The following is a 12,924-nucleotide window of genomic DNA, read 5'->3' on the forward strand; positions in this document are numbered from 1 at the left end:
CACAATTTCAGGAGAAGGATATCAATTGTATTCACATTGTTTCTGATGCAATATAAAAGCATGAGGGTGTTTCTGGGGCTGGAGGGAGCACATAACCTCAGATAGGAGAAGTCAGTACACCAGGGTTTACTTGGCACTTGTGTTCCCCATGCTTCTAGAGACAGAAGAGAACTAAAAAGGTGCATTTTTCCTAGCTATTTCTTTAGTTAAAAGTGTATTAGACCATACTTTGCCCTATAAAAGAAGATGACAACAGAAACTATTACGAACTGGTGCAGATTTTACTTGCTGGTAGTAAATATTTCTGGACACCTTTCTGATATTGTCATCCTTCATTTCAGTGGTTCTCTGCCCTTTTTTTTTCCCCTGTCTTTTTCTATTTCTTCTTTCCTTCACTCCCGGTTGCCACTCTGATATACTCTCATAATCTCTCATTACACAGCATAATTATTCTAATGGTGGGGGCTAGGGGAGGGAGGGAGGGGGTAAGCCTGGGGAAGATTTGTATCAGAATCCAGGAGAGGGATGTGGGCTGTATATGGTTTGAAAGTTCCCCTTGGAAGTGTTGATATCTCCCCTTCCCTGTGCCCTTTGCTTTTTAGCAATTTATTTTTAATATTTTAAATTCTATACCTAGGTTGGTATTTTTCTGGAATGTCATTAATACATTAGGTTACTAATAAATTAGAACAAATTATCTTTGATAACTTAATCTGAAAGATTTTTTTAAATCCGCCCTCCTCCCCAAATTGTATTTTCTAGATCCCAAAATCCAGGAGTGAGGGATCTATTCAGTCACACAGAGTACCACAACCAGAGCTGTCAGATGGTGTTCCTCAGGTCAGCCTGCGGCTAAGTCGTAGAAAACCCTACTGGAATGATGTGAATTCAGCAGAAGATGCTAGTGGTGCAAAGTTGGTATCCAGGTTGGCATGTTTCTTTTGTTTACATGTTACATCGTGTATTGTCTGCTCCCATGTATAGCCTGGCATACTTAGGAATGTTTGCATGTAACTACCACTGGGGTCAACAGGAGGCAGATCAGTAAAACTATTTAAAATTCATTCTAAGTTTTGGGAATTTTTTTGAGTAATAGTTCTTACCACAGAAGTGTTCCTGATTTGTTATATGTACTTTTTTGTTTATGTTTTAAAACAAAGTATCTAGTCAACTGGACTGTGCTAGGCTCAGAATTTTAAGTGGGAAGAGTTACTTCTTGGTTCCCTTTTCATAATATGGTCAGTGGCCAGTATTATTTGCAGTCAAAATGGACATCAGAGTTGTTACTGGAACCAGCTGTCACTAACACATTTGAATGTATCATTTTAACTATTTATTATGTTGCACATTACTGGAAAGCAAACCTCTTTGTTATACTTGAAGAAGACCTGTAGGGTTGTTTTTTTTTTTTTTAATAGATAAAATGGAGTCTGAATCTTATTAACTCCTAGCATTTGGAAGTTTTTCCCTTCAAGAATTTTCAGTCTTTTGTTATAACTTAAAGCCCATTTATTAAAAAAATCCATTATAAGAAAGCTCTAGAGAATTGAAAGATATTTAAGACATTAAATAGATAAATAATATAGCTCAGGAGCTTACCACTTTGGATTTCCTTATGAAAGAAGGAATTCCTATAAAAGATGAAGAGAATTTAAATAGGAAGAAAAAGAAGGCCTAGTCAGGAAGTATAATAGAGGTATTTGGGAAATAGCAAGCAGGTATCATGTGAGGAATTGGTTGGAGATAAGGCTGGGAAAATGGAAGGCGCCCAGGTCACTGAGGACCTTGAATGCCAACTAGAAATATTTTTGCATTTAGTCTTTCCTTCACTGAACAAATGATCAGCACTTAATCTCTGGTTCCAGGAACTGCTTTAGGATCAGGGATGCAGCATTGAACAAGGCCAACCAGGCCCCTGTGTTTATGGAACTTACATTTTAGTGAAGGGAGTAATAGGAAAACACTTAGAAAAAGTGGGCAGGGGGCGGTGGGGAGCCTGTGAGGATCATTTCAGCTCTAATAAGCGGGGATATTAAGAAACTAAATCGGGTTAATGTCCCAGACTCACGCAAAGACAATTTTAGTTTGGGCAGGGAAAGCCTAAGCTGAGATGCAAAGGGGGAAGAGAGTGTTGGTGAAGGTCAAAGAAAGTGCATTTCTATGCAAAAGAACTGAGCTAGGGAAGTGGGCTTCATCCTGTAGGTAATAGGAAGCCAGTAAAAGTTTCACCTGGGTAGGACTAGGTGATAGGAACCATGGAAAATTGTATATTAGAGAAAGTAATCTTTCATCAGCCTGCAGGATCAGTGAGACAAGGGAGGCCTGGAGGTAGTTACAGTATTGATTCATTCGACTGTCATTAATCTTTATGGAGATCTAGTTATATGGCATTTACTTGCTGGTGCTGGCAATTCAGAGAATTAAGAGACCTAAGTCTTACACTTGGGGACACAGAGGAAAAGTAAATAAAACTTGAATTGTGATCATTAAACACACATATACTAGGTGCCCATCATCTACCAAGCACTGTGAAATGGTCTGGTGATAAAGTCATAAGTAAGATTCAGGTGCTCTTAAAAAGCTTCCAGTACAATACCCAGGGTGCTGTGTGAGGCCAGAGGAGGGGAACAGACCACGTCTGGAGAGGAGGATCAGAGAAGGTTTCAGAAAGAGGACGACTTTAGAAATAGGACTAGTAGGATAAATAGAAGTTTGGGGGGCAGGTAAATCGAGACAAGGTGCTCCTGGAAGAAAACAACATGTGCCAGGACATGCGGGGTGGTGAGGACAGCTCAGAGAACAGCAAGTGTTGCAGTGGATTCAGGACCCTGAGGTTTAGAATGTAGATGAGGCTAGAGGTGGGCTAAGAGGCTGAATAGATCAGATCATGAAAAACTGTCCCCCATATTAAAGGCTTTGGATTTTCTCTTGACCATGACAGAATGTGATCGCAGGAATATAAGGTGGCGGGCAATCCAAGCAGACTTGTATTTTATAAAGGCTCCTGTGGCATCTGTGCAGAAGGAGAGGTTATGGGTGCGTGGGACCAGTGAGAAGGCCACATGGTGGACCCAGCACCACCTGTGAGCCTTGGCAAAGGGGCAAACGAGTCTGCACTTTGACAGAGGGCACGAGTGGACTCGGTCCAGAAAGGGTTGGGTTTGTTTTGTTTGTTTTACTCCATCTGGGGTGTTATAATATTTTAACAACTGAAAGGCCGGTTTGCGTGCATGGACAGAAAGACTCTGATGTTCCTAGCCTGGAGGTAATACAACAAGGCGTCCAGAGGGAATTCGGAAACGAGGGAGCAACATCTTGAGAAGCACAGGCTATGCACCTGCTGGATAGCTGTGCTGCTGGGGCCGGGTTTGTGCAATGTGCAGTCTTCACCACTGAACAGCAAGGGTGTCATTGGTGGAGGAACTGGCCTCGGGCAGTGAGGAAAGCTCCAAAAATAATAAAGGCCAAAGATAGAAATACTGGACCTTTTCAAAGTTTTCTTCTCTAGTTTAAATATCCAAGTCAAGTGGCTGGGTGACAAGAGCTAGTGTAGATGTTATCTTCTGAAATTACTTGGTAGAGAGCTATGCCAGGAATGTCTTAATGAAATAATGAAAAGAAACATTTTAATATTTGTTCTTTATATCTTTTTTTTAATTCATCCAGGCAGAAAATGAAAGGGAAGAAGTTTCATAGGGCACCTGGGTGGCTCAGTCAGTTGAGCATCTGACTCTTGATTTTAGCTTGGGTCAAGATCTCATGGTTGGTGAGATTGAGCCCCACATGAGGGTCCATGACCAGCATGTACCTTGCTTAGGACTCTCTCTCTCCCTTACTCTCTCCTCCTCCCCCGTTTGTGCTCTCTCCTGAGCATGCTCGCTCGCTCGCTCTCTCTCTCTCTCTCTCTCTCTCTCTCTCTCTCTCAAAAATAAATACTTAAAAAAAAAAAAGAGAAACCATGCTACTCATCATCATGCAGTATTAACTCATCCAAGTTCTCACCATCTTCATAGATGGTGAGACAAATTGTCAAAAGACAAATGGAGATAATTAAAATAAATTTAACTAAAAATAAACTTTAAATCCTTCATATATCTTTGAAGTAAGAGAATGGATATTATGGCAATTTTCATTTCAAAAATGCACTGATGAAGCTGTTTCTATTTATTGTCCAGAGCAAGTTATTAGTTCATAATTTTTTAAAATTTTTTAGTGTTTATTTTTGATAGAGCACGAATGGGGGAGGGACAGAGAGAGAGGGAGACACAGAATCCCAAGCAGGCTACAGACTCTGAGCTTTCAGCATGGAGCCTAATGCAGGGCTTGAACCAATGAGCCACGAGGTTATGACCTGAGCCAAAGTAGGATGCTTTACCAACTGAGCCACCCAGGCACCCTAGTTCATAAATTTTTAAATAAATTCAAAGTAGTATATGTGATATACACACAACTTTTTCTAAATCTTTAAGGAAGATTTTCCTTAACAGTTGATTAGTTGTGCCAGTCTTTTTTTAAATTTTTTTTAAAGTTTATTTTATTTTTGAGACAGAGAGAGACAGAGCATGAACGGGGGAGGGGCAGAGAGAGAGAGGGAGACACAGAATCAGAAGCAGGCTCCAGGCTCTGAGCCATCAGCCCAGGGCCCAACGCGGGGCTCGAACTCATGGACCGTGAGATCGTGACCTGAGCTGAAGTTGAAAGCTTAACCGACTGAGCCACCCAGGCGCCCCAGTTGTGCCAGTCTTAAAACAGAAAGGTTGGCAATAGTGTATTAAATACATTGTTGTGTGCCTATTACCTAATACAAGATTTACTTTGGTTTACCAACTTTTTTTCTAGGAATTGTCAGGCAGCCTTTAGCTGGGTTTTTCCTAGTATTGATTTTTTTATTCTGTAGTTGCTCTTTGGGGAAAAAAAAATTAGCAGAATTTATTCTTGTTTGGTCTATGACCTGGTGAGTTTGGTTTACTTTACAAAAAAAAAAAAATCGTTCTGTCTGCACTTTAAAAATCAGTGCACCACTTTTATACCTCATGGTTTGGTTTACAGCAGAATTACCATATTAGTTAATAACAAAGATAAAACCAAGAAAGAACCTTTTGGTACTGAGATTTCCAGAATGGTGAAGTGTCCTATGATTTTTAAACAACAGGTTAAAGGCTAATTTCTAGGGCTTTTGAGAAGCAATTTTTGGCTAACAGTGTGTTTTGATAACTTTGAATGTTTAGAGTTGAGGCCTTGTTCAGTATTTTTCCCCAGGTTGTCTCACTTGGTCTTTTTCTTCTTCATTTCAGTTCTTCTAGGGAGTCTCATTTCTTCTTAAGATGTAATAGAAGTATGAATTGTTACCAGCATGTATTCACTATTTTCTAGTCTTCAGATAGTGGCAGCAAAAATAAAAGTAAAGAGAGCTACACACTTGAAGTGTGATGTTTTGAGAGTTCAGAAAGGAGGGGATATCACTTACTGCTTACAGGCTGATTTCTATCTTGGAGCATAATTTATTTAGATGAATGACATTTTTTCCCATATTTCTATAATTTTCAAAAATTGGCATTGAGGCTATGATCATATAAACAATCATTTTTCTTCATAGAATCTGTCCCAATTAGAGTGATTCAATGAAAAAAGCTTAAGGATAAGTATCTCTTGATTTTGTTAGAGCTCAGTAGAATTATCTATTTTATACTGAATTCCAAGCCAAAGACAGAAGTACTTATTGACATGTTCACTTAATTCAGTGAAAGCATTAGCTAATCCATGTATGTCATCTAAAACTCACAGCAGCAGTTTCAAAAATACTATTAAAAATTATTTTTTGTAGTTGAGATGTGTGCATTACTGAAACTCACAATAGACTGAAAAGCATAATTTCTAACCTGACCTGCCTACTTCAAAGGAGTCAGTGCCTGCCCTTCTCCACACTGTAAGCACAGTGTACAAATTTGGAGGATCAGAGGCACTCACAGAAAACAGGAGGTTATTGGACAGGTGCATCCTTTTAAGCAAGGCTGGAACATTCCAGTTCCTTTCGCTACACATGATACTCTTATTCCTTTCAAAGATACTGAGGACGAAAATAACACACACACACACACACACACACACACACACACACACACACACCCCTGTAGGCATTAACTAATATATTAAGAAACCAGCCATTTAAAATTTTTCCTAGAAGGGAAAGTTACACATCCATCCTCAAAAGGAAAAAGGGTAAGTTCTATTACATGTAAAGTTGGAGATGTTAAAATGATTAAAAGCTTTAGGGATAGCTGTCTTACTATCTGTTTCAATGTGTGAGATAGGTTAAGTGATCATTTCATGTTTCTAGCACTATATTACCTTCAGAATGTTCTTAAATTTTAGAACTTAAATAAAATAGGATTAATATTTTATTTTTTTAGATTTTTAATAGTATTTATTGCAAGGTTTTATTTGAAAGGTAATATATTTCTTTAAATGTGTCATTTTCTTAAAGGCCAAAGGAAAATCTCTAGTTTTGTTCTATAAAATCCGTGAAGACTCAAGAAACCATGTATGGTATGTTGCCATTTATATGAAATGTCCAGAAAAGGCATGTTTAAAGAAATAGCCAGTTGAGTTGTGATTCTCTGGGGCTGGGGGTGGAGGACCAGGGAGGCACAGAGATTAATGTAAATGCCCTGAGGGATTTTATTTGGGGGGAATGAAAATGTTCTGAAACTGATTTATGGCAATAGCTAGACCACTTGGTAAAGTTACTAAAAATCACTGAACTGTGTAGACTTGAAAAGGTAGATTTTAGGATATATAAAATATACCTCAATAACATTGTTTAAAAAAAATACAAGTACCAAAACAAATGAACAAACAATTGCTGGAGTAGTAAGAAATGGATGTACTCTAACAAGAAAGCCACTTGATTGCAAACTGCTAAAATGCAGCTACTGTTATAAGTAAATGCTGTCTGCAGAGAAGGTTATGTTTGTTACATTTTAAGAGAATTTGTTCCTTCATACTTTTCATCGAATATGACAGTACGGTGGCAGGAATAAAGGTCAGGCCCTCTTGGAAGCTGATTTAGGGAGAAGAGGGAAGGAAAGCTCTTTGGACAGAATCTGGAAGGATTCTAGGTAATGGTGTGCAGTGCTGTAATCAGAAGTTATCGAAATGATCAGTATTTCAAGGAGACATAGAAAAAAAGCTCCAACATCCTGGGATTTTCACTAAAAAAATGTCAGGGGTCCATTGTCATAAGCAGAAAAGTTACCCAATGTGGTTCTGTGTGAACAGAAGTTGTCTCCTGTCCCACAGTGAGGGTCCTATAGATACATAGACAGTGAAAGTTTTGTACCTGGCTCTTGCATAAAGAGATAAAGAAATGAAGAGTGATTTAAATGCTTTCCTTTTCTGCAATCAGAGTAAATAGTTACCATTTGCCAGTTATTTACCTAAAATAATATGATGAAGAATATACAACTAAAGAAAGTATCTTTGTTGCAGAGTTGTTTTAACTTGATAGGTAAATAAGGTAAACTACAATAAGTCAACGTGTATTAAAGACAAATCTTTTCTTGAGAGAGTATTTCTGTCCAAGAGAGTTGTTTTATTCTAAAAGTGCTTTCCTGTCCATTGATTCCATTTTTCAACATTTTTGATGAGTTATATGGGGAATAGATGATTCTTAGAAAAATTTAAAACATCACTGATAACACTGAAGTTCCCAATGAATCATTGGGTCTATAATTTTTTTTTAATTTATTTATTTTAGTAAAGAGAGAGAGAGAGAGAATGATAGAGAGCAGGGGAAGAGGGGCAGAGGGAGAGCGAGAGAGAATCTTAAGCAGACTCCACATTCAGCACAGAGCCTGATGCCGGGCTCAATCCCACAACCCTGGGATCATGACCTGAGCTGATACCTAGAGTCAGACACTCAACCAACTGAGCCACCCAGACGCCCCCTGGCTCCATAATTCTAACTCCTTCCCCTCTCCTCCTGCTATGGTAGGTTGGTTGTATATTCTCCTAGACTTATTTCAATGTATTTATACAGAATGTATTTTTAAATACTTTCTACTTTTTAAAAACCAATCTTCATCATACTCAGTGTATTGTAGTTCTTCACATATTCTTGAAAATTCCCCATTTCCTGTGTTGCTTCCACCTGTGATGTTCCTTCCCTTCCATTCCCACCTCCAAATTCAGTGACCTTCATGTCTCCTTCCATGGCTACCTGTTCCATCTCTGTCTCCTGCCCCTCCACAGTGAATCTAGTCATAGCATGATAGTTTTCAAATCAAGTATCTTGGACCTGAACTCAGTTCCAGCATTCTAGTGCCTGTCAGCTATCTCCACCTCAGCCTTTACCATAAACTCACCCTACCAAAGACAACTTGTCTTCCCCTCTTTGCCTCTCCACTTTGTCATGGGTTTCATTCTCTCAAGCACTAGACTCAAAACCTTTTCTATGATCAGTCACCAAACCTTGTCAGTATTTTGTTTTCAGTCTCCAACATCCCTTTCTCCATTTTCCCCCCTTGAGCTCAATTCTGAGTTAGGCCTCCATCACCTTGTGGTTAGATAATTACTGCATTTTCTGCATTCCCCTCTCCTGCTGGATTCATTTTCTTTACACAAGCTGGCCCTATGCCTCTTTCTTCAACTTCTAACTCTATACAATGACTTCTACACCTCTGTCTCCCATTGAGAATTCTCTACTGAGCCATATCCCCACATCACTCTAACACACTGGTCAGCCTAGTCCCTCATATATGTCAAACTCTTTCTTAACCCCTCCCCATCATCTACCCATAGCCAGCCAATTCCCAAATACTCTTTGACAGTCTCACTGTCTTTATTTTGCTTCATTACTGCCACACTCCTTACCAACTCTGCAGACCCAGAAACTTTTAAACAGATGATACTCCTGCTCAGAACTATTTGGTAGCTCATACGTACACAGCCTATAAGAGACTCCTTGCTCCATCCTCTACTTGTCTTTCCAGTTTCTTCTCCCTCAGCTCTGTGCTTGTCTTTTTCTCGTACCTACAGCCACCACATAACCCATACTTCCCAGGACTACCTTGGTTTTAGATACTGGCATATGTTGCGGCTTTGGTTTCCAGATGACCACAATAAGGCAGATATCTCAAAGTGAGTTGAATGATTTTTTTAGTTTCCCGGTGCATATAAAATTTTATATTTATACTATACTATAATCTATTAAGTATATAATAGCATTATGTCTGAAACAACAATCTATATGCCTTAATTTAAAAATGCTTTATTGCTGGGGCACCTGGGTGACTCAGCTGATTGGGTGGCCAACTTTGGCTCAGGTCATGATCTCACAGCTCATGGGTTTGTGCCCCACATGGGGCTCTGTGCTGAGAGCTCAGAGCCTGGAGCCTGCTTCAGATTCTGTGTCTCCCTGTCTCTCTACCCTTCCCCTGCTCACATTCTGTCTCTGTCTCTCAAAAATCAATAAACATTAAAAAAATTTTTTTAATGCTTTATTGCTAAAAAAATGCTAACCATTATCTGAGCTTTCAGTGAGTCATAATCACTGATCACAGATCACCATAACAAATATAATAATAATGAAAAGTTTGAAATATTGTGAGAATTGCAAAAATGTGACATGAAGAAATGAAGTGAGCATAATGCTGTTGGAAAAATGGCACCAGTAGACTTGCTCGATGCAGGGTTGCCACACACTTTCAATTTATAAAAAATGCAATATCTGAAAAGTGCAGTAAAGCAAAGCTCAATAAAACGGGGTATGCCTGTGTTCTCTTTAAGATTAGGCCATGTGTCATATTTTGTCTTTATATTTACTTTAAAAATTATAGAGCAAAGTAACAGAATAGGAGGTCCTCCTCTCATTTCCCCCCACAGCAACACTAAATTAGTGGCTGTCCATGGACAAAAGTGTCTTTATGGGAGCTTCAGGATCCAGGTGAAAGGTTGCAAAACCCCAGTAAAACCCAAGACTGAGGAGGACCATTTTGAAAAGGCATTCCTGCACCCAGGTGACAGACTCACAAACTATAGTTAGATAATAATAACTACAGACCAGAAAAGAGCCCAGGCTATCTGTGAACTCAGCTGCAGCCCCATTTGGTCTTGGTGCTGTTGATAGCACCATCCTCCAGGGGACAAGGAAGAGCCACACCACCCATGCCTTGAGTAATAGGTCCACTGGCCTCAGTTCCAGCTGTAGACCATGAAGCAGCCTGTGACCTACCTCTGGCCCCTCTCAGCCTTAGTTCAGAAATAATCCTTCCGACCCAGAGACCCAGTGAGAGCGACATCTATCCATGTCCCCAGAGACAGACCCGCCAACCTCTGTCTGCCTGAGGATCCTAAAGTTGTCGTTGTGCTGGCTCCAGCCCATCTCACCCACGGTCTAGGAGTAGTCCTGCCCACCAGAGACATGATGGGAGACCCCTCCCAGCCACCAGATGCAGGCCTCTTGAACATGGTCTGACTGTGTATCCTGAAGTGGCCCTGTGACCTAGCTCCAACCCCATTGGTCATGGTCCATGAGAAGTCCTACCCACCTAGGAACCTGTTAAGAGGCACACTCATCCATACCCCTGGAGCAGGACTACAGACTTCAGTCCCAGCTGTGGACCTTGAAGCAATGACTCAGCTCCAGCCTCTACAGCCTCAGACCAGTTTGGCCACCCAAGGAACTCCCAGGTTGCTGGTAACCCTCCCAGGAACCTTGCAGAAGCCACCCTCATCTGCATACCTGGTAACAAGCCTACTGTTTGCAGAACCAAAAGCTGACCCTTGTCTCAGTGCCAACTCTATTGGCCAAGGTCCTGGAGGCAGTCCCATCACCCCAGGGATCAGGCCTTCCAGCTGCAACCTCACTGCAGAACCAGCAGCAGCCACATGACCTGAAATCCCAGCTGAAATCCCAGAGGCAGTTCCATCAGCCCAGGGACCAACAGAAGGATTTTATGTGCCCAAACCAATCTGTAAAGACCAGAAGAGATGCTTGCTCCTTCAGATGCAAGATACCAACACAGGTCTGCACAGGTCATAAAGAATTAAGCAATCATGACAGCACAAAAGGAAATTAATAAAGCTCCAGCAACCAAACCCAAATAGAGATCTACAAATTGCCAAAAAAAATTCAAAATAATTATCCATAAAAAGCTCAGTGAGGGCCACCTGGGTGGCTCAGTTGGTTGGGCCTCCATCCTCGACTCAAGTCATGATCTCATGGTCCCTGAGTTCCAGCCCCACGTCGGGCTCTGTGCTGACAGCTCAGAGCCTGGATCCTGCTTCAGTTTCTGTGCCTCCCTCTCTCTCTGCCCCTCCTCCACTCACACTCTGTCTCTCTCTCTCTCAAAAATGAATAAATGTTAAAAAAAAAGTTTTTTAATTCAGTGAGATGCAAGATAACACAGACAACTAAATGAAATAAAAAAAAATACTTGAAAAAAAATTAAAAATGTAATAAATGAAAACCATAAAAAAGAACCAAACAGAAATCCTTAAGTGTAAGGATATAATGACAGAAGTGAAAATTCAGTAGAGAATTTCATCAGCAGACTTTAGCATGAAGAATCAGAAAATAAAGACAGGTCATTTAGAATATATAGAGAAACAAAAATTAAAAAGAAAAAAGTGATAAAAGTATATGGAATCTACATGACACCATCAAGTGAATGAATATATTTCAACTTGGGAGTCCCAGAAGGAGAGGAGAGAAAGAAAGGGGAAGAAAGTTTATTTAAAGAAATAATGGCTGAGGAGTGCCTGGGTGGTTTAGTTGGTTGAGCATCTGACTCTTGATATCAGCTCAGGTCATGATCAAATATATTTTCAAGAAATAATGGCTGAACATTACCTGAATCCTAGAAGGGATGTGGACATCCATATGCATGAAGCTCAAAGGACCCCAATCAAGATTACTCTGAGATAGATTACACAAATCATCAAACATTATATATATATATATAGTGTGTGTGTGTATCCTTTGAATCAGTATTTTTGTATCCTTTGGGTAAATACTTAGTAGTACAATTGCTGGGTCAGAGGGTAGTTCTATTTTTAACTTTTTTTTTCTTAAGTTTATTTATTTATTTTGAGAAAGAGCATGCCTACAAGCAGGGGAGGGGCAGAGAGAGAGAAGTCTATTGACAGAATTCCTTTTTTAATATTCAAAATGTTATATTTAAACAATATTTTTAAACATTTAGTGTTTTTTAAACTATTTTTTCAAAGATTTTTTTTAAATGTTTATTTTTGAGAGAGAGAGAGAGAGAGACAGAGTACGAGTGGGGGAGGGATAGACAGAGGGGGAGACACAGAATCCAAAGCAGGCTCCAGGCTCTGAGCTGTCAGCACAGAGCCTGACATGGGGCTTGAACTGACGAACCGCAAGATCATGACCTGAGCCAAAGTCGGACACTTAACTGACTGAGCCACCCAGGCACCCCAAAGATTTTATTTTTAAGGAATCTCTACACCCAACATGGGGCCCAAACTCACTACCCTAAGATCAAGAGTTACGCGCTCAACCGAGTCAGCCAGGCACCCTGGAATATTTGGTGGTTTGGGTGTCGTAGCCTACTCCTCAGGTTATGAATGTGGGTATTGGAAACACTGAAGACAAATGAGCATCATATATCCAAAGATTATCTGTATCTGTATTCTACATACCTAAATATCTGGTCATTTTTCCTCTGTAATTCTTCAAGAGAAAGTAATGAAGTAGTAGTATATTAACAGGCACAATATCAAACCTAACTCTTATTTTATTATGTTGACAAGGTATACCTAAAATGAATGTATTGTCCTACAGAGAACTACTTTGTTGTGTTTTTTTTTTTAAATGTCAGAATTTTGGGCCTGAAATCTTATCTATGTTGTTCTCAAAGAATGTCTGCTATTACCCATATAATTGTAAACCAAACTTAA

General features: G+C 39.8%; 1 protein-coding gene across 8 annotated transcripts in view; it reads left to right on the top strand.

Annotated features, from left to right (window-relative positions):
* Positions 1–12,924, top strand: part of FAM13A (family with sequence similarity 13 member A) — a 347,254-nt gene that overhangs the window by 201,077 nt on the left and 133,253 nt on the right. For all 8 annotated transcript variants that reach the window (XM_045056104.1, XM_045056103.1, XM_045056102.1 and 5 more), the window contains one exon: positions 763–926. In XM_045056104.1, coding sequence (XP_044912039.1) covers positions 763–926 — 164 coding nt within the window. The remainder of the gene's footprint in view (positions 1–762; positions 927–12,924) is intronic.

Source organism: Felis catus, chromosome B1 (assembly GCF_018350175.1).
Source record: "Felis catus isolate Fca126 chromosome B1, F.catus_Fca126_mat1.0, whole genome shotgun sequence".
NCBI lineage: Eukaryota > Metazoa > Chordata > Mammalia > Carnivora > Felidae > Felis > Felis catus.